The sequence below is a fragment of the Tachypleus tridentatus genome, chromosome 6 (genome assembly GCF_004210375.1).
Source record: "Tachypleus tridentatus isolate NWPU-2018 chromosome 6, ASM421037v1, whole genome shotgun sequence".
Lineage (NCBI taxonomy): Eukaryota > Metazoa > Arthropoda > Merostomata > Xiphosura > Limulidae > Tachypleus > Tachypleus tridentatus.
The window spans coordinates 128,922,302-128,945,296 of NC_134830.1; the positions used below are offsets into that span (position 1 = coordinate 128,922,302).

The 22,995-nt window shown below is 33.2% G+C and overlaps 1 protein-coding gene across 3 annotated transcripts in view; it reads right to left on the reverse strand.

The window, feature by feature from the left end:
- The window catches only part of Tsp86D (Tetraspanin 86D), a 48,958-nt gene that overhangs the window by 4,505 nt on the left and 21,458 nt on the right, over positions 1-22,995 (reverse strand). For 2 of the 3 annotated variants that reach the window (XM_076507824.1, XM_076507822.1), the window contains 3 exons: positions 14,479-14,616; positions 13,537-13,584; positions 9,407-9,526 (listed from right to left, as the gene is read on the reverse strand). In XM_076507824.1, the coding sequence (XP_076363939.1) occupies positions 9,407-9,526; positions 13,537-13,584; positions 14,479-14,616 (306 nt within the window). The remainder of the gene's footprint in view (positions 1-9,406; positions 9,527-13,536; positions 13,585-14,478; positions 14,617-22,995) is intronic. The other variant, XM_076507823.1, reaches the window with a different exon arrangement.

Consider the following 22,995-nt stretch of genomic DNA (forward strand, 5'->3'; position numbering starts at 1 on the left):
CAGTCACGAAGGATTTCATCAAATATAAGCTGCTAGTCACTAAGAAGCTGGAAATGGAGTTTACTTTTTTTTATTATTATTACAAACACTTTCTCTAGAAGAACGTAAAAGAAACAAGTTAACTTTGTGTTATGGATAATTACTTAAGTTTATGTAATCCTAAAAAAAAATGTGTTAATCCACAATAACTTATAACTTCTATTTTCTACTCTTTTCTCATATAAACATTATCAATTTCATTGTAAACAATTATAGAAGTTGTTAGCTCTGTGAGAAGAGAAAATTACATAGATTTAAACCAGTTCATACAATAAAGCCACAATAGAGGTTGTACACATTATATTAAAAGTATTCTGGAACCTCACCACATCATTACAGTCTATATCAGCATGTCCATCCATGCTCTTTCTAATGACTATGTCTTTTTAATAACAGCCCTGCAGAACAGTTTCCCAACAAAAATCATCTTTATAAGGACATCATGTCCAAAATCCCTTCTCTTCAATGCTTTTCACAATCTAGCCAATACATGAGGGGGGCAGTTTCAACATACATTTCAACAGCCTGATTTGTGTGTCTTCATATGAAATAAATGAATACTAATTTATTCTTTATCTACTTGAGTTATGCAATCAGTTGAAATCATATATTATGGAAGATAGTTATGCACATGCAACTTATGGTACTTTTCAATACAGAGATCCTTCTTGAATAAGTTACGTACTGTTCCCGGGGGAATGTGTACAAAGTTTACCACTGTTCTTTGAATTGGTGGATTCTGTTATGCTTCGTGTCTCCACAACTCTGATACAACTTACTGCAAATACTTTTCTGCATGGTCCAGGTTCCCAACCTAATCCATATTCTTTTGTTTTTCAGTGTCATTAAGCACAGAGGATATTGGCAATTGTAAATTTCAGATCTCAACAATTCTACATAATTCAAATGTATGAATATTTTAGACTGGAAGAAACTGTCACAGAAAGATCAGTTTTCAGTGATATCTAGGAGACTCCTTTGCACAAGGAATCTATAGAATGCAACTCCTAGTAGCCTCACACTATCTATGAAATGCCAAACAATTTTAAAATGAAGTCTACCATCTACCTACATGCTATGACACTGCAACTTCATGGCTGTCATGCAAGTTTTTAATTTCCATTTCAAACATAATTGTAATCTAGTATACTCAATCCTCTCTATATATCTAGCTGTTGAAGATTTGGGTTTTTTTTAGCATTAACTTACACCACTATTTTTCATGAATTCTATTGTAAAATTAAAGGATTGATATACATTGTTAAATTAATGAAAAGCTGATACAGTTATTAAATGGATGCTCTCTCTCTGAAGAGTTATAATGCAAGTATGGAAGTCTTGAAGTTTGTCAAAAAAGACCTATTATGATTACCTCTCATACTGACAACTTTATTTCTACACCTTTCACTACCTTTACTAAAGTCAACTTATTGCATCTATTGAGTAATATTTTTTTGCCTGTTACAACATTCAGTGTAAAAAACAGAATCTTGAAAACTGAGCAAAAGTTAGTTTTCTAAAGCTAAAAATGCATTTCTAATAATTACTTATCTACATCTCAAAGTTATCCTGACCTTGATTTGTCCTTTAAGAATTGTTAAAACTTTTCAACAGTGCAAGTCTTTTATATCCCTTCATTTTTGTGCCATTACAGCAATGTGTGGATAATGTGACTACCTTCCACCAGTCATACTGCACCATCCAAACTAGTACAGGTAGCTCCCTCTACCATCACAGCACAATCCTCACTTTCGAGAAATGGCAGATACAAACCAGAAACACCAGCAAATCAATGGGAAAATGGGGTAAGGGTGGTATGAACCTATTGGAAATACATTTTCAGTATTAGAAAATGTTAACTTCTGAAATGTTACTACCTCTTCTCACCTAATGCTAGAACCCCACATTTCAAAGGCCAGTGAAGGTGCAAAAGTAATCAAACAAGTAGAGAACTGCCATGAAAGAACAGGTGTGCCATAATTACACAAGGAGGCACACCTGTAGAGTATGGCACTACTCCTGCAACATATATTCTATTTGGCCAGTAACAAACAAAGTGAGACAGAATTCAATAGACAGCCACCTTGTCATGTAATACAGATTCTAACCAGGGACAAGGGGAAAAAAAAACATTTTGGGGAAAAACACTGATATTTCAGATTATGACTTGTACAGTCTACCTGGTAAGAAACAAAAATAAAAGCATCTTGCACAGTATTTTTCTTTTCTTATACTGAACATAAATTTAGTGATCAACAAGTGAAGTAAGGCCAGGCAAAAGCAGAAAAAAAAATTGTATTTCATAATCAACAAATGAGGTATACTCAGGCAAAACACATCTTGGAGAAGCACCTTGTATTAGGTATATTATGATAATGTATAAGAAATATAATGAAAATAGCTCTCTTCTCATAGTATATGTACATACTGTATAAATTCCACTCCAGTCCAACATTCCAGTAACTGGAAACAAGAAGTGGCAAGAGTCCCCTAGTCCTCTAGAAGAAGCGTCTGAAGGAATGCACAATGCAGACTGTAATGAGTGACTACAATTTCCTATTTTAAAAAAACAGAAAGACTTCTGATTGTAAGAATCACAGGTTAGTATGAATGGGCAAAAATCTCCATCACTTCACTTGTGAAGTCCACAAGCAATTGTCCTTTATATATGATACAGTAATAAAAGACTGGCAGTCTTAAAGAAGTTCCACCTCCATGGTGAGTGTTATGGAAGTATACAAATTTAGTGCCAAGATATAATATTCAGAATATCTGACAATGCAAAACTTGCCATGAGGTAGGTTCCTGAAACATGGCATATATCAACTAATTCATATAAAAAAAAGTCAACTTACTGAAAAGCAAAGGCAAACAAGAGATATGTAGAATTGCCACAGTAGGAAGATTACATCCACTCAAAGACATAGCAACATTGTGCAAATAAGGAGTGGCAAATGTATTGGGGTTGTACACATACCAACATGATCTCCTTCAAGATGAAGGTTGCAAGTAGCTAGACATAAATAGATGACAAAGATGGTATAAATAAAACATGATGTTAGCAACAAATGTCCATTGATACATCAGAATACATTAGTCATGTGAGTTGATAAACCCAGCCAGTGGGTATAATAGGTGAAAGGATCAAGGAAACTAAAGAATTCCATTGAACAAAGAGGAAGGAACGAGAACCACAAAAGAAACATGGCAGGTAACAAACTGGACTAAGATCTAGATATAAATGGGAGAATAGCTGGGAAAAGGAAGGTAAGGAAAAAGGAGAAGAAACCCAATAATCTTTTTGGGCAGCCAATGTTCTGAGAAGGAAAACCCAATTGGGAGGAATAGTAAAGGATGCAGGAAACATTAATGGCATAAATATAAGAACAACAACGACTGCATGCTAGTATGGGGAAGAAATAAATCTTATAGGAAAAATGGTAAAAGGAACACATTAGAAAGGGTTTAAAGAGAGAACCAGACAGGGCATAAAGGACAACAATGAAATCATAATCTGGCAAAACAGTCATGTTGAGATCAGTAATCTAAAGCAGAAGGACCAGAGTCTGAAACACAGATCTAGACTTGGTACTCCCCTACCTTGGTAATATAACTGATGACAGTGAAATTGTCAGAGTGAACTTGAACCACCAACCTCACAGGAATGGGAGGAAATGATACATAGCCAAATAAGCTGCAAAAGATTTGAGGATGTGAAAATAAGAGTAGCCTCATTGACTTACAACAGACCCAAATCTTTAAGCATCAAAGAGAGCCCAACAATGAAGAATCTGTAAACAGGTGATTAGTTGGTTGGTTGATTTAGTGTTTTATGACACAAAGCAGCTAGGCTATCTGCATCAAACATTTGGTAAAAAGTTAAAAGTAAATTTAGTAAAATTCATAAAAAAAATTAAGGTAAAACAAAATAAAGTTAAAAAAAAACACAAATAACATAAAACCAATGCTTACATCTAGTCTACAATGTTAGGAGTAAAACTACTATACTTCAAGTTGTAAAGAACTTTCTGTAATGTAACTGTAATTGTCATAACTCGCCAGGAAGACTAACAGGTAAGTACAAAAACACCGTCAGCCACCTGAAGTTGGCCTTTCAAGTCCTGGTTTCAAGTTGACATTATGGCCATTTCGAAAGTAATAAAATGGTTTTAAAAAGCATGTAGCAAAATATAATAATAACTTGCCAAGAGGACTAATGGGTAGTTCAAACAGCAGTGTCAGTTACCTGAAGTTAGCCTTTCCAGTCCTGGTTTCGAGTTATTTGACGTTATGACCATTTTCTAATTTCAAATCAAACTAGATGAACTGTTATTTTTAAAAGGAAGCCACATTAAAAAGATTAATGGCCTTTAAAAAACTACAAACATTACTAAGGTGGATAGCGTCACCATCACCAATAACACTGTCTAACGTTATGGACAAACCTTGGGACAGAACATGTTTAAAATGGTGCCATTGTTGAAAGTCGTGAAAATGACAAAAAAGTAAAATGTGACTTATTGTGATCTGAGTGTTACACAAACTACACACTGGTGCATCAGTTCCATATAAAAGAAAACAATGAGTTAAAAAAGTGTGACCAATGCGTAGTCTAGTTACAACAACTTCCTCTTCCCGATCCTTACGGAAGCAAGACGGCCAAAGTCTAATATAGGGTTTCATTTGGTGATGCTTATTTTCATGTTGCTCACTCCAAGTCAACTACCAACTGGCATGGAGCCGATCTTGAATACAGGCCCATAGTCTATGCATGGAAAATGCACAGCAGTTTATAGTGCCACAGCAGGCAGTTTTAGCAATGGTGTTAGAGCCCATTCCCGTGAATACCAACATGGCTTGGTATCCAGAAAAACTGGATGTAAGTAGATGTTAAGGAGAAATGGGCCAGTCAGTTTTGAATGTTGGCAAGAACAGGGTGAGAACTAAAGTGAAGCAATTCCAGGACCAGTAAAGAACTAAGTGATGCAGTATAAATACTGCAATTTGAATACTGCTTAGCAGCTATGTGATCCATGGCAAGAGAAATGGCATACAGTTCCGATGTGAACACAGAAGCTGTAGAGTGGATTCTGCACGTAACCACCAAACCACAACCAGCCATGGCAGAGCCCACACAGTCACCTGATTTTGAACCATCTGTACAAATAGAAATGGAAGGATGGTTTGAAAGATGTTCAACAAATAACAGACAGTATTTCCAATCAGAAGTGTCTGCTTTTATTCAGATGAGTAAAAGATAGGTCACATTTAGAGATTGTAATAACCCATGGTGGGATGGGCTAACCAGTGGATACAGCAATGTTATCCAAAGACAGACCCAATTCATCCAACTGCACCTGTATACGAAGGCCAAAGAGAGCAATGGCAGATTGTCTGTTCTGAAAAAGCATGGCCAACAGAGGTGAGATGCTTTGGTAAGGAATGAAGTTTTGAAGCATACACTGAAGACAGTTGCAAACCCAATTTTGGGTGGGCAAGATGAGGTTGTTTGATTTGAGGAACCAAACCATCCTCTCATTGGTCTTACAGGGACATCCTGTCAAAGCAACTGAATGGTAGTTTGAAAGAATCTTAGGATCCTTCCCAGGCTTAGAGAAAGGTAGGACAATAGTCTGGCACCAGGCATCAGGAAAAACATTCTCTTGCCAAATCCAGTTAAAAACAATCAGAAGAATAGCAAGAGAAGCAAGAGATAGATGGCAGAGCATGTTATAGTGTACATCATCAGGTCCAACCGATGTACTGCCAGACTAATGAAGGGCTAGTTTGAGTTCCACCAGTGTAAAGAAATGATTATAGTCATAGAGACAATCAGCTCAAAAGGAAAGAGGTGATAGCTCTGCCTGAGTCATGATGGCTAAGAAGGTGGAGGATAAAGCAGAAGTGATAAATACCTGGCAAAAGCTTTCACCTAGAGTATCAGCAATGCTCCAAGTATCAGCTACTTCCTGGCCAACAGAGAGCAAGATCGAGAGGAGAATAGAATTACATTGAGCATTGACCTTTCGAATCTTGTCCCATGTGACTTTGTAACTGGTGGCAGAAGACATGTTGGTTATGAACTTAATTCAAGAATCCTTCCAGCTTTGATGTTTTAGCCACTGAGCACATGCATGGACCTGCTGGAAAGCAATGTGGTGCGAGAGTGTGGGTTATCTACAAAAAGTATCCCAGGCCTGTTTCTCAGCCTTCTGTGCCGTGTGGCAGGTGGGATTTCACCACGGACAAGGATATCATGGAAAATATGTCGAGGTTTTAGGAATACATTGAACAGCTACGTGTATAATACAGTCATTCACTGCTGCCACTCAATCCTCTTTTGATGGTTTACCACACAGTCCTCTTTTGATGGCTTACAGACGAGAGCAATAAAAGAGGGCTAGTTTGCTTGATCCAGCTTCTACTGGGGCACTTGTGTCAGATGGCATCGACCCTTCTCTCTTTAAATTATAGGAAAATGATCACTACCTCATGGGTTACTGTCAACCCTCGGTAAAAAGTGGGAGAATAGTGAAGGGTAGGAAACCGAGAGATCAATAGCAGTAAAGGACTGACTAGGTGCATAAAAATAAGTATAAGAACAAGTATTGAAAAGAGAAAAGTTGTGATCTGAGAGCATATGCTTCACTGAGCAACCCCTCCCATCAATATCAGCACTTCCCCAGAGGGGATGATGTCCATTGAAGTCCCCCAGGATTAAAAAGGAAGATGGCAACTGTTCAATGAGAGCATCAAGAGCTGACTGATCATAGGTCTCTCCAGACAACAGACAGAGAAAAAAAGCAGTGATGATATGACCAAAGGAAACACGGATGGCTACAGCCTCCAGGGGTGGGTCAATTGGAAAAGACAGTGTGAGCACATGCTCATCAACCAACAGTGCTACCACTCCATGCAATCATCTATTACACAGCCTGTCATTTCTGTACAAAGAAAACTGTCAAAGGGTGACTGTATTAGTAGGTTTCAGAAATGTTTCCTGTAAGGAAAGACATACAGAATGGTAGGAACCAATCAGTGCTTTGATGCCATCCAGATTAGAACATAAACCTCAACAGTTCCATTGTATCAAGGTGGCCATTTTTATTTATGTGTGGTCAAATTGGGTGGAGAACCATTCTGCTTATGACTTCTTTTTTTCTTTATTGTCTTTATTTTAAGGATGTCTGTCAACCTTCATGGATCTTGGCCTGGGTCAACTGGACAAGTCTTTGTTGTTGGAAGAGGATTCCAGCAACTAACGACGTGAATGAATGATCATTTTGCATCTTGGGGTGAGAGAAGAAGATGTACCCAAGGAAATGCCCATACCCAGAACCAAAGGAAGTGGATCTTGGGATTTGCTGGAATGTATGTTAGGAACATAGATGGGTGTTTATGTTGATTCATCAACTTTTTTAACCATGGAGGTCAAAAGACTTTTCATATGGTTTGAGTACTATTCTTTTGGAAGCACAGAGAAATCCATCTGCACTCCCACTGTAACAGTGGAATAAAGTGCAACAGTATATGTCCGAGATGAAGTGGTGGATAGCAACATTTGAGCCTCAGGATAAATAATGTTCTGAATCATCTTCAACACTGCACCTCTTTTTCTTCCAACCACTTAGGGCAAGAACGATAGTAGGTCAGGTGAGAGCCATTGCAATTGATGCAATGAGGGTCTGTTTCCCACTCATAAGCATTGTGGTTGTTGCCACTGCAATGAGCACACATCAAGAAACCACAACATGATGTCTTCGGGTGAACGAACCACTAACACTGGAAACATCTGAGAGGGTTTGGAATGTATGGCCATACTTTGCAATTAAGTATGCCTTGATAGTGGCAGGTTATCTCGGTGATGTAAATGTTAGAATGAGGACAATAGTCGGCATTATAATTCCATCATTGTGAGTAAAGATATGCCTTGCTGCAGAAACGCCTTGGACAGAGAAACCAGCAAGAATCTCTGACTCAGGGATGTCTTTCAAACCCTTCTCAACAATAACTCATTTAAGTTTTTATTTGAAGGATCCATAATAAAAAAATAATATTTCGGCACCTACTAACCACACCCACAATGGAGCCCTACAAGGGGATGCACTACAATGCCAAACAAGGACACTGCAACAATGCCAAGGTTTTGTGAGCAGTATATCCAAAAACCAGCATCAGATACAATGTCCACAATGTATTCATACACCACCAGCAAATTTTCTGAAGTATTCTGTCTTTAAATAGAAAAATGTTGCATATTCGTTTATTCAGTTTCAAGATCACTCCTATGCTAACCTGGGGATAAGTTGATTGCAAAAACACTTTTGTTAATAAGTGCTAGAAGAAAAGCATTTATAGTATTGATAAATTCATAATGAAAATAACAACAAGTGGTAGTAACTTTACGTATACTATGAATTAAAATACTTATTAGTTTTATAACAATCAGATATGAATTCTAAATGTCTGTTAAGACATAACTAGAAAGGTTAAGTTTGATTTTAACTGGACTCTCAGCAAATGTGATTACTGAGTACTTACTTGTAACTTTTTGCTTATGTAATTATCTCAATCAGATTAGTTTACACTGTAATACTTGTTGCCTGTTTTGAGACTTTATTGGTTGTTTTAAATGTATATAATAGAAGAATGTTTTAACATTGAGATCTTGGAAACAAATGATTCAAATAACTGGAAATCAGCTTAAAACTGATCTTCAAATTGCAAAAAAAAAAAAAAGAAGAAAAAAGCTGATGATATGTGGATATTCATATCTATGTTGCAAGCAGATTTACATTGAGTCAATGACCCAGACCCTAGCTACCAGAATTAAGGAACATATCACAAAACAGTCCTGCCAAGAACTCTGGAATTTAGAACCATTAAAGCAAAGACAGCAGTGAGAAACCCAAAACTGATGCTTCAAAGTAATAAAGTAAGAAAAAGAAAGTTGACGGACATCAAAGAGAGACAATAAGCTCCTAATCTCATGCTTAAAACCAGAGCTGAAGAACTAACAAAACAAGTAATAACACTATTTCAAACTGTGATAAACTTAACATGCCTATGATGAGCAAACAGTGATTAGTAGAATTAACTGCAATATCAAGAGCATTTTTGTTTGAATTTCTTGGTGTGGTTCATACATGTTCTAGAAACCCTGCAATGAACAAAATCATGATCCCACAGGCATGTTGGTGAATAAATACTTGAGAAAAATGTCTTTAAAAGAAGATGGGGTCTACATGGACTCCATCATTAATTCTAGAGTTGATATATTAAAAATAATAATGATAAAAGAAACAACAGATAAATTTAACTAGCATTTCCTTCAATCCTTTTTATGTCAATTAATTCATTATCCTACCTGAACTAAAGCAACTCCCAGGCAGATACCTGCTACAAGGTACAGGTTACCCTTCACAAATTCCATGAGACCTTCTATACAACCTCTTGTATAAATCTTCTCATTTAGCACAGTCTGTGACTAATAAATTGCATTAGTATTTATCATCATTTGTTCTCACTTGCTATAATAGTGTACATTTTAAAGGATTTTACATCAATTATACAGTCATATTTTTATTAATGTATTTCTCTAACCATTTCCTAAAGCTAAAAAAGTATCATATTAAAAATCAAAACTAGACAAAAAAAAAGCCATGAAGTAACACCTCAATCAATCAACATGTTTATCAAATACAAATTTGCTTTTATTGTGTGATTTATATTTGATGTCTAATGTTGTATATATAATAATGGAAAATACTTATCTATGCATTATTGAAGTTAATATTTTAACACTGAAAATAATAAGAAATAAATAAAGTACAAAAACAAACATGAAAAAAAGAAATAAAAGTACCTAAAATAACAAAAATAAAAATAAATAGGTTTCAGGTTCTGTCAAAAATACTGTTTTACATGCTACTACAGTTCAGCATTAAGATTGTGACTATGAGTCAACTTTATAAATGAAAGTTGAGCCCATTCCAAATCTGAAATTAACAAGCTACGAACATTTATGTTACAGAGACAGCAGCATGAAACAAATTTGTCACCAAATTTGTTTTTCTTCCTTTTATGGGTGGACAAGAAGACATTAAATAAATTAACTGGTAAATATATCTTCCTATGTTCCTATTATTTCAGCATTCCTTTATGAAGTGATGATTTTGATGATTGTTTCTTTCTCACAGTAGAAATAAGTAAATTACTTGAAATTTAATACAAAGTTACTGAATAACATGTAGTTTTCTCTTTTGAAAAATTCATATAGTTTGATTAACTTTCCTATCATTTTTTATATTGTGAAGTTTCTAAAATATGGATCTGAGTGATAAGAATATTTTGTTGTCACCTACCATACTTATTACACCAAACTAAGCTTACCTGATGCCTTGGCATACAAGAAAATTTCTGTAGCTTTCAAACAGATATGGCTTAACCCTATTGCAAAGGGCCACAGATCAAACACTATGTCATTACATTTGTTCACTTGCAATGAAAAGTGTATTTAACTACCATTATATGAATTTATGTCATTATGTTTAGTATCAACCTGTAGATTATAATTCATATTTTTATATCATATATTATCCAATTTCTTAATTTGAAACAAATATTTAAGAAAAAACACACCTAAACATAATTTTTTGTGTGTTACATGGAATGTTGAATGCAGCACAGGTTTAAATCAGATGTTTACAATATCAAAATACAAAGTATATAGTTTTGTATGAATTTTGAACTCATAATTAGAGATATTTGAAGCTAAAATATAAAATAATAACCTCCTGTATTTTCTATATCCTGAGATATCACTAATGTACTGTATCAAACACAGTGGCCCCACTCACCTCTAACTTTTTATATTTATTTACTAATACTTCATAGTGGTTACAAGATCTATTAAATTTACCAAATCACATACAGAGATTCTGATCTGATAGTGAAAACAGTAGATAAAATATACAATTTTTTATTAAAAGACATTTCATAATTATCTGGAGGTATAACTACTTCACATGTGAATTTTAAATTTTGATGCATAAAAGTATTTTAAATCTTAAAATGAAAATTACTCTGCATGCCAGTAGTCAACATTCTAAAAGAAAAAAAAAAAATCGAGAAAATTACTAATTAAAATATCTTAATACTTAATTCAAAAACCTGATATTTTGCACAGAAAATTCTTGTAATGTTTACCAATACCCTGCACAATTTTGTAAAGATATGCAGACATTAACAAAAATCATAATATAATTACTCTCATGGATATCTTTGTGGTTACAAGCTGGGTAAATTCTACCCAACCTGTAATAAAAGTGTTAACACAAAAACATTATTAATCATTAAAAGAACATCAGAGAAAAATTCCTTAGATCTGTGATTTATTCTAAAGTCCTCTAAATTCCTCATCACATTCCTGTTTTCATCTCCAATTGCTTCAAGCAGTTACTTGCACATGAAACCTTAAATTAATGCTCACACTATTTTACTCTAAAATTGAATTAACAGTTTACAGCCTGGTGTACACAATGATACTTGAATTTTGCTTGCAGCTGTTTTGAAATCTGTGCAATACTGACTATTGTTTAGACCTACATGTTGTGACATCATAAATGGGTGGGAAAGAATGTCTGTAACAGGAACTCAAACAGAGAAGAAAAATAAAAGAAGCAAGGCATGGTTGACTGTATTCTCTTGAGATGACAAGTTTTTTTGTGGGTGAATTTGCCTTGAGTTAGAATTATCACTTTTACTTAGATATTGAAATTTGATAAGTAGATATGCACTTGATACCTGAAAAATACTGTGGTAAGGAGAAGATTAAATTGAAATGCCATAAACCTTATTATGGAATGTAATTTATACTGAATTTATGCAATGTGAAAAAAAACTACTGCTTGTTCATGTGCATGTCACAATTTAAGTGTGATAGTATTTAATAGTAGGGATTGTCATGAAAAATAAAAATCTGTTTTAAACCACCTTTAAAATGTCTGAATATTAACAATGACTATTTCACAGTATTGATTGATAAAAGTAAAGCTTATTGAACTTATAAAGCTGCCAAGATCATAATATATGTATTTGTAGAGTGAATCAAAATTGCAGTATTTAAATGAATTTCATCTGAATAAGTAACTGACTTTTCCAGATATACAAACTGCAAAAATGATGAATATTATTATTCTATTTTTTTTTCACAAAAAGGTTTCTTTGAAGCCAAAATCTAAATTTGTAGAATAAAAGTCAGCTATAGCAAGCAGGATTAACATACATAATGTTCTTAATTTTAACTGCAGCTTTCATTTCTGTTTCATAGAAAAATAAAAAATATATTCATGCTGGGTTATAACATACATAACTACTAGATTGAAAAGAGCATGACAACAATTATATGTGTATTTATTTGTTGAAACTCGCATTTATGAATGTTAAAGGTATAGTTAAAAACTTTTAACTTATAAACTTTTGCTCCATAAACATGTTGTATACATTCTTGTAATTAGCACAGTGCAGTAACAATGCACTTGAGTATATATATGCACTAATAAATGCACACGTGGAAGATGTGGAGCTTACTAGCTAGCTGATAAGGAAACAAACAAATATAACAGGAAACTTTTATAGACAAGTATAAATCAACGTATACTTTATCTACAGTGACATAGAAAGTTATAATGCTACAAAAAGTATTAAAAGAAAAAAGTAAAAACTACACAAACTCAGTTACTTACAACATAAACATTTATCACTATCTTGACAAATCACTGTTAATTATGCAAGTCTGAGCTAAAAAAGGGATAAAATTGTTTACATTTTAAATGACTCAGTTTTGTGGTTATAACTTTCCATACTACTACAGTTAGCTAAGTTACATATATAATCAATAAAATTTTAAAATATTTTATCATACTCCTGTACGAGATGTACATATCATATTATAAATAATTCAAATTTTAGTTTTATACATTAGTTGATTTTTCAATTTATAAGTATATATTAAAGAGAAAATCCTAAATATCAATTTTTTGTATGTCATGTGGTATGTTCAATGCAGCTTTGGTTCCACTGTTTCTTATAATTACATATTCAAATTACTAATATTTACAAGCTAGAATCTAAGGTAAGAACCTCCAATCTTTCCTATTTTCTGAGAAATTAATACATTTACTAAATCAACCAATGTTTGATGATTATTTGGAGGTTATAGAGATTTCGTATGTGAAATTTAAAATTTTTTAACCTCAAAATCAAAATTACTTTTAATGGTGGGACTCTGGAACTGATCCTGTGCTGTGAAAATTAAAACCTTATACAGAAATAGTAATCATTAATAGGTAAACAATCAACAAAAATGAACTGTGAGAAATTAAACATAAAAATAATTAATGTAAGAAGACATGGATTGGTCTCACTAAAAGATACTACTGATATCATTTAATTAAAACACGATAGTATATTCTAATACCTTGTAATCAAACTTACTTTAATATCTTGTGCACCATACCCACACATAAGGTTGACCAATTCAGTCTGCCAACAGAAATAAAACAAAATTTCAGAATTGTTTTCCACAATAATGTATTAACCTAAAGCTATACAAGTGGAAAAATTTTCCCAAATACAAACTATGTATAAGTTTCTCACAATGTACATTTTTCAACATTAAGTGCATGCAAATCACTCCTAATGACATTAGATGTAAAATACATGTTATACCAGATAGAGTTGAAAATACTTTCTAATGGAAAACAAAGAATCTAGCCTACAAAGAAACAAGTTTAATTATAAGGTCTTTATTATATTGCATGCAACTGAGTCGTCTTCCTTAAAATTACTGTTGTCTTTGTTTGGGACAACACCCATCATCTTTACTATTCTCTAGTATCAAATATTCCACTTAATAGTACTGTTCCTTAAACAGACACATGAAAAAGAAGGAAAGATTATTATTGAGGGGTGCAGTACAATTTTCTACTAATATTCATTGAGTAAAGATGTGAAAAGATGATAGTTTTCTGATAGTGTTTACAGAGAAAAGCCTGTAAAATATGGTACAATTCTAAAAAAGAAAGCCTTTAATGGATGTTAAAAGTACATCTAATGAGTTATGGGATAAAAGTCTTTGCTAGTGAAGCATGATTATAAGGAATCATATTTATTATAGACAACAGTACAAAACTTACTATATTTTTAACAGTATATTATGGCATTTGAACATCATTAGTGAGAATAAAAACTATGATCAAAGAAAGAATGCTGGGTAAAATATGTAATAAGCCTAATTCTTGTAATGAGTGTTTTGAAATACAACGTGAAGGAGAAAAAGTGAGACAAGTTTAAAATAATATAATTGTCCTTTTTCTTTCAACATGAAGACAAATATCACCAACCTATTTAGTTAGAATACAACAAAATCCATCTTACCTTACTGTCTGCATTCTCTCTACAGCATGAATAAGGCACAGCACATCTTTCAGAACTAGGGTTTCCTGTTGAGCAGTTGAAATACTGATTTTGGGACCAATCTTTATATCCTTTATCTGAAATACCACAGCATCTGAACTGCAGGACAATGAAAACATTTAATTTTATATACTTAAAGATGCAGATAAGTACATTAAGGAATTTCAGTATATTTCTTAAGACTAAAAATTTGTACCATGTGGGAGAAAACTTCAAAAATACACAAAATAAAGACATTTTAAAATAAGATACAATATGACATATTACGACATTTTAAAATAAGATACAAGTACACTACGACATATGATATTTAAAAAAAATGCAGTGTTCATCTAATCAAATAATGAATACTGTGTAAAGATGTGAAATAACTTACCTTTTTAAACTAATAACAGAAAAATATAAAAATGACTATTATATCACTATAAATGTTATTATTAATAATAAAATATGCATTATTCACATTAGGATGAAATTACTTAAAATTATTAAGTGATTATCTCAAAATTACAATAATTACAGAAAATTATGATTGTACAACAGCAGTGAATTTATTTTCATAATCACACTGCTAACAGTCTTAGCTTTCCCCAGAACTTTTACCATGAACTGTATATTGTAAGACTTGTAATTAGGTTCATTTAGAAATATTAATAATACTTTATGTTTAATGTCACATTTAGAATACTTTTATTTCCAGAAATTTACTTCAAACTAAATACTATAACATGTACATAGAATGTGCCACTTGAAAATATATGGACAAACTATATCCAATTAAACATGCAAAATAACATTACAACACTAAAGAATAATGAAACATACAATGAATATTCTGAAATTAATACTGGACTCAGACACAAGAAAACAGCAATTTATACATTTATTACCCCAGAATATTACATATGGTGTACAAATACTAATAATGATATATATGTGGTATCATTATATTCTATGCCCATAATCAGGTTGCATACCATTTAAATAATGTATATAAATAATATTTTCTAAAATCAATTCTCCTTAATGTCCCAAACAAGATTCTTCAGGATGCTTAAACAGTATGTGTGTGTTTTTTTTAAATGCTAAGTTTGTTTCAAATTTGCCATTCAACAGTTTGACATGATTAAAAATATTATGCTTCTAGTTACAAGATAACAGAACAGAAATATCAGACTATTTTTCATGGTGATTTCATGACTTTCTTCATTCTCACTTCTTCACAAATGGTTAGTGTAAAAATCTTGACATTTAAAGAAGTAATTAGATGATATTTCTGTAACAAACTTGTGGCTTACAGTAATTATATTCCATATCAAGACTGATCCATCAGATGTTATTGCTATCACCTTTAAAATAATTTCTCACTCATATTTCTCTTGCACTGAAACTTAGTAACTTGTGTGTGTGTCTCTAGTTGGGCTTCAGGACATCATAATGAATCCAATATGTATTTAAAGTAGAACTTCAATCTCTTTTATTTCTTTAGTACACAAGATTTGAGAATAATAAAAATTATCTAATTTGCTAACTTCTCACTTATCATCACCTATTAGAATTTTGAAAGGGACATAATGAAGGACTTATTTCAATGAAAAACTATTATTACACCCCAGTGGTTCCCAAACTGCACACTGTGGCAAACTCACAGAAGTGCTGCAAAAATTTTCAAATTTTCAAGGAAAATGCAGCAATATTAACATCTGTCAGACACCACATGAACTACTAGCTCAAAGTAGTTCACAGTGTTAACAATAGATTGTGCTACATTCCTTTCGATAATGTTCTTGAATGTGTTTACTTGTACATTCGGCTATGCCAATAACTTCTCCAACTTTCTCCTTTCTTAGATTTTGTATATAAATATCTGTCAACTCTCTGGGTCCTTCAGTAATTGAAATAACTGAAGGGTGTTGCAATCAAGGGTCTGCAAGGTGTAGAGAATTATTCTGTTGATTTCTAGTCCTTGTGCATAAAAATGGAAAGATTTTTGAATGTAAATAAGAAGTGTGAAAGCAAAGAAAAAGATGGCAAATCACAGACTAATGGCAAAGTTGTGAAGAAATGGAAATATTAAAAATATGACAATAGTTATTTACATTTTGGTTTAACTTTGATAGGTGTCAATCACAAAGAATATCTGCAGTGTGTATTATGTCTAAAGATTTAGGCTCCAGAGTGCATGCTTCCAAGTAAACTAAGACACCACTTAGAGACCAATCATCCTAACATGGCTAGTAAATCCTGTGTTTATTTTACCACATAGATAAAAGAATCAAAAGAACAAAAAGGTACATTTTTGAAACAAACATCAATACCAAGCAATGCTTTGCTAGCATCCTATAAGGTGGTACACAGAGTCATAAAATGTGAAAAGCCTCACACCATTGCAGAAGGACCAATTTTACAAGCTGCAGTGGATATGGTGAACATTATGGTTGGTTAATATGCAGGAAGACTGCTTTCAAAGGTGCCTTTATCCAACAATACAATCAGTTGTAGAATCCAACACATGGCTAAAGACCTCAATAATCAGCTAACTGAAAAAATGAAAGGGAAGGAATTCAGGCTACAACCAGATGAAGTGATGGATGGTTACAAAAATGCTCATTTAATTTGCTACACATGGTTCATGGATGGTGACAAAATTGTGGAACACCTTCTCCTTTGTAAAAGTATCACTGCAGGTACAAAAACTCAAGACTTGAGATTCTTGACACTTTTTTGTGTGAAAACAGCACAGACTGGACAAAGTACATTGGAATCTGTACTGATGGTGGTTGCTCTACGTCCAGCTGTTATGGAGGATTGTAGGCACTTATACGAAGCAAAGCTCTTGATGCACTGTGGATCCACTGCATAATCCACAAGGGAGCCTTTGCATCAAAGCACCTGCATCTTCCACTGAACCTAATTCTGGAAAGTGGTGAACTTTATAAAAAAAAACTCTGTCACAGAAGGCAAGGGTTTTAAAAAGATGTGTGAAGATATGGAATCTGACTACACATCTTTATTGTACTACTGTAGCTCACAATGGCTCTCCTGTGGGAATGTACTAACCTGTGTGTTCAAATTATGACAGGAATTCTACTCTTATCTCAAAGAAGAAGAACATGAATGTTCTAAAAACCTTTTGAATACTGATTTTTTTTGTCAAAAGTAGCATACCTGTGCCACCTCTTCAAATTAACTGAAAGCAATGATTCTCTCTCCACAGGGAATCAATGTGCAAATTCTGAAACTTGCAGAGAAGGTTTCAGTCTTCAGAAAAAAGTTACTACTATGGAGGAGAAAAATGAATGAAGATGGTGGCAAAAGTGTTTTCCTCTATTACAGCACTTTGTTACATCCAATGAAGCTGATTTGACCCACAAACTAAAACTTGCTTTTGAGGAGCACTTAACACAGCTCAGCGTTTGGTTTGAAAATTACTTTCCAAAAAATATGGACAAATTTGCATGGATCCAAGATCCATTTAAGGCTAATGCCCCATCTCAATTTACCTCTACAAAAGAAAATTGTACTGACCTGCCTTGTGACAAGACTTTAAAAACAAAATTTGGCAGCATGGAACTGAGTTTTGGATATCAGTAAAAGATGAATATCTGCTGCTAAGTGTTAAAACTCAACAAATCTTATTTCCATTTGCAACATTATATCTCTGCAAAGCTGGGTTTTTGGCAGTTGTGTGATAAAAAGCATGTACTGCAAAAATCAACATGGAACAGGAAATGAGTGTGGCAGAGTTGAATCCTATTCAAAGGTTGACAAACTGTGCAGTGCCCAACAGGTGTACATATCCCATTCGTAATTGTGGTTATTTAAAAATGACATAAAAATATTGTTTTTACTTTCAATTTAGGTGAATTATTTTTTCAAATGTCTACTAAGTTGTTAGAACATAAATACTTATTACGTATTAAGTTTTTGGACCTAACTACTTAATAAACGAAACTATTAGGTTTTACTTTATGCCCTGGGGTGCCATGAAGAAACTGCTGAGACACTAAGGGTGCCACGAATGGAGAAAGTTTGGGATACACTGATTACACACTTTAATGCTTTGTTCTATTTACAAGGCATAGTGAATTAACAATCATTAAAAAAGAAAAATAAATTGAATAGTAGCCCACGGGCAAGTTTTTTGCAATACTAAAATCTAAGTAGACAGAAAACAGATAACCTACCGTATAGCTTTCTTACATTTCTCTAACATTTTACAATTACAAATAGTATTTTACAAATTTCTTGTAGACATAAAAATCACAATTTACTCTCTAACTTTCATTTAAAATTTCAATTCCTAACTAATCCATATGGTTCATGTTATGAACCTTATAGTTAACATTGTTAGCTATAAATGAGATCTGGTTCTCACACAATCATAAGTAATTTATTGTTTTTATATGTTTCAGAAAAGGGGGACCATTAATTTTCTATGTAAAATATGTAGGAAACCCCAGTAATAATTACTGGTAATAAATACAATGTTGATGATATTTTTTATTTTTTCATGTGTTTGACACTTTTATGTTATGCTATTCATGGGCCACAATCAATTTGGAATAACAATAGAAATGTATTTTAAAAAAGTGGGATTCCATGTGTTATTGGCTGTTCTAGCATTAATATATTTTTTCAATTTCAAATATTCACTTCACATATCACTTCATGAAGTTAAAATTTACTCTTTAAAGCTCTTTTCAATTAACAATTGTGTTTGTTAAGTGTAATTAAATTATAGAATTTTAGTCACAGAATGTCTAACACAGAATAACTAATGTTTACTCTTGTTCTCAGAAAATACATGGTTTGATATTGATAAATGGTAAAAAGAGCTCATTAGCTCAGAACAACTGGATAACATTTTTGGGGAAAATGTAAGAAATGTGTGAAGTAACCAACCCACTACTTTACTGAATGGAAATTTTATTCCTTCACCTCATCTTAAACTACGTTTCCATCTTTAATTTTCATGTGACTTGGCACAAAGATACAGTAGAGCAACATGTACCTTACATTTTGCAATTTTTATTTGTATATTTTAAACTTTCAATTTTCCATTACCGTGTATGTTAGATTTTAATGCACAGCAATAGGCAAGTATATGTCTCTAGACTAAGATACAACCACCTCCACTAAGGTGTATAAAGTTTTACCAATAGAAAAGTAGCCTTTTCAAATAAAAGAAATACATCTAAAACATTGCTTTAAATAAACCTTCATGTCTTTTATAGCAATTATTTACTGAGCTAGAAGGTTTTGTACTTGAGGTTTCATGCAAACTTGGGTCATTTTGAATTTTGTCTATAACTGTGAAATCATTTATTTGGTTATTATCAATGTTTGGAGGAATTTAACTGTTGAAAAGGTTTTAAGTGTTATTTCATGAATAAATCTGATGTTTAAGGTGGTTTTTTGCCCTTATTTCCTATAAAAGCTTTAAGCAAATTCCTATGCAATCCCTATTATGGAACACTATCATGGTTCTTGATTTTCAACAACAAAAATTCAAAAGTTTTAGTAGTCTTATTGAAAATTGTAGGAAGAAGTTCATAGAACACTATTAATCATATTTTAAACTCATTACAAGTTTTATCTGCCTTTGTGTCCATATCCTTTCATGTACAACATGCTAACTACGTAAATCAGTTGTAAGTCAGTGTAGTTGAAACTATCACTCTAAATGAAAGGTAGTTCAAGGATATCTCAAAGAAAACTGCTAAAGTTATACTTTTCCTACAATGAAAATGTATTTCTGATAGATACTTACCTCATCTCACATAATAAGAGCTTTACTTCTTCAGTATTGCATTGTATATGCCTAATCTTTCCTCACCACTAGCCTTGACATGCCTTCCCACTCTCACACTTACATGTGGAAAAACTGTGCTACAGTATGCACATAAGCATGCAACAACCTTCCATCAATGAGATTACAACACTCTTGACACAGATGACTCCCCTTTACACTATAGAACTCAATCTTCACTTTGAGATTTGGAAAAAAAACAAAAAAAACATCAGATGTGAGGAAAACAGGTGGGAAGTGTGAGAAAGGATATGTATATATCAGAAATACATTTACAAAGCAGGAAAATTATAACTTCTATTACAATATCTTTCCTTCTCTCACATGATTCCTAGAATCACAAATTGAACTGGTTGGATGACAGTGAAAATTTACACAGAATGAGCACTCTATAGAAACCATCCAAAGAGAGTCTATAGAAGTGAGACTTCAAAACTGAGGGCCACGCATGTGGGAGACTGCACCACATCTGTACCAGGTACATATTACATATTACTATATTGGGCAGAAAGGAAGCACATTTAATTTGTAAGCAGTTGAACAAAAAAGGTGTAGAGTGGCCAGAGCATGTTACATTGTATTCAATGAGTCAACCAAGTCCAACACCACAATGAATTGGATATTTGTCATCATTCCATAACAGAAGGATCCTCACCATCTTCACCTCAAGCCTAGAAAACAGAGTGACAGCAGAAAGGGGGAATGAAACATGGTGGTATACTTGAATCAAAAACCTATTGAAAGAGAGTTGTCACAGTCTTATTTTCATGCTACATGTAATCATGCTAGTATAGGTGGAAATATCAAGGCTTGTGGTGAGAAAAAGCTGTGCATACAGAGGGTAGAAATGAATGTGAAAAGCTATTATGTGTGTGGAATTACAAGAAAAGAGAAAAAATAGTTATGTGACAGTAATCCATTAGTTGAATATCATTAAGTTAATGAGTTCTAGGATTAATGTCAACACAGTTAACTAATTAAACAATTTTATCTCAGACATGCTCATGGCACTGTTTTTGATGTCTATAAACTGTCTTCTGTAAACATAAGTTGTTCTCTCTTATCAATTTATTTAGGATACGGCATCTGAAATGTAACATTCTGTGCTGCTGCCAATAACTTTCAAGGAGCAACATTAAATTACACAGATCATCACCCAGTTATAATAGCTCAAAAGAAAAACAACAGTGACCTATGTACCCTAAAAGTTTTTTTCTGATTTATTTTAAAAACATACATTTAAGTACTTTTCATCATGTCAGAAGTCAAATATAGAGCCATACAGGTGTACACAATATCTTAATGTTTTCTTGAGAACTTCAAACCAACTACTTGACTTGACTACATATTCAAGATTTTCATAGCATCATCCATTTTTTTCTATCTCCAAGGACCAAGTCAAAATTTTCTACTCAAGCAGCTCTTTCAGCACTTAAGTGAAACACTCTGTTCTTATCAACTCATTACAGCAAAAAAAAAATCACAATTCCTCTGATTGATCTTGCTTCTTTAAATGCATGTTATAAGTTTACTGATGTAGCACAAACTTATATTATTATCAAATCAATCAACTGTTTGTTGAAAATCATGGGCATTGGTAATGATGCATCACCACGTTTTTGCATCTCTGCTAGGGTGTTTTCAGTTCTATCTCATCGACAAGTCCTTTTCACGAATGGTAGAACAGAAGTGCTATGTTTATGCTATATTTTTCTGACAGAAGCTGCATGGTAGCTCTAACAAATGGCTTTTTAAAATTACTTCCTGGTTCATCCATCCACACTTCAACTTTTTCAGTACCCTCAGGCTTGGCAGAAAAAGGGGTCTCATCCATGAAAACTATGATTGTAGTTTCTTCATGGCATCTACAGCTGTTCATAACATTTGGGAAAATACTTCACTTGAATTAAGATTTGAAGTGTGCAATCAGTTGTTTTTGACTTCACTAGTCAGATAGGAATTCATCTTGAGCAAAACAGGTATAGGCTCACATGCTCTCAACTTTCTGAAGTATTGCTTTTGTGATGTAAAAGCAGACAGAGTTACAAAAATAGAGGCTTGTCTGAATTCTGCAATGTTGACTCTACTATAGAGTCATTTTGCACGTGAACAGGTCTTCTAATATACCAATCTCTTCTTATTTTGCAAGTTTCCAATTGATTTTTCACTAGATCATCTAGATTCAAAACAAATCACCATTGCTTTTTCTAGCCACCTTACAGGAGGCTACAATCAAGGTTAATGAAACCAATTTGATGATAAATGCACTGGCAGCTATCAAGGGCATTTATGAATTCAGGACATCTGGAAAATGTATTTGTATTTCTTTGAACTTATTGAACAGAGTTTTAACATTTGGTTTTCAATCTTTAAAAACTGCATAGTTTCCTTAAAGCTTATCATGAAATGCTGGATTGCTTACATCATTTTCACTACACATTCAATAGGTAGTTTTAGAGAGAAAGAATTTAAAACCATTTGCTGTGGTAAATTTCAGCAAAAGATTGAGGGCAGTCTGTAGCTGCTGCTCAATATCCCCTAATGTTCGACAACTGACACAAGATGTGAAAGTCGTTGACATAGAGCCTGTTTGCAACAGTAAGAGGGTGTTGTTCAGTGAAAACATTAATCTTTATACTGAAAAGTGTGACATTCAATTCACAGCC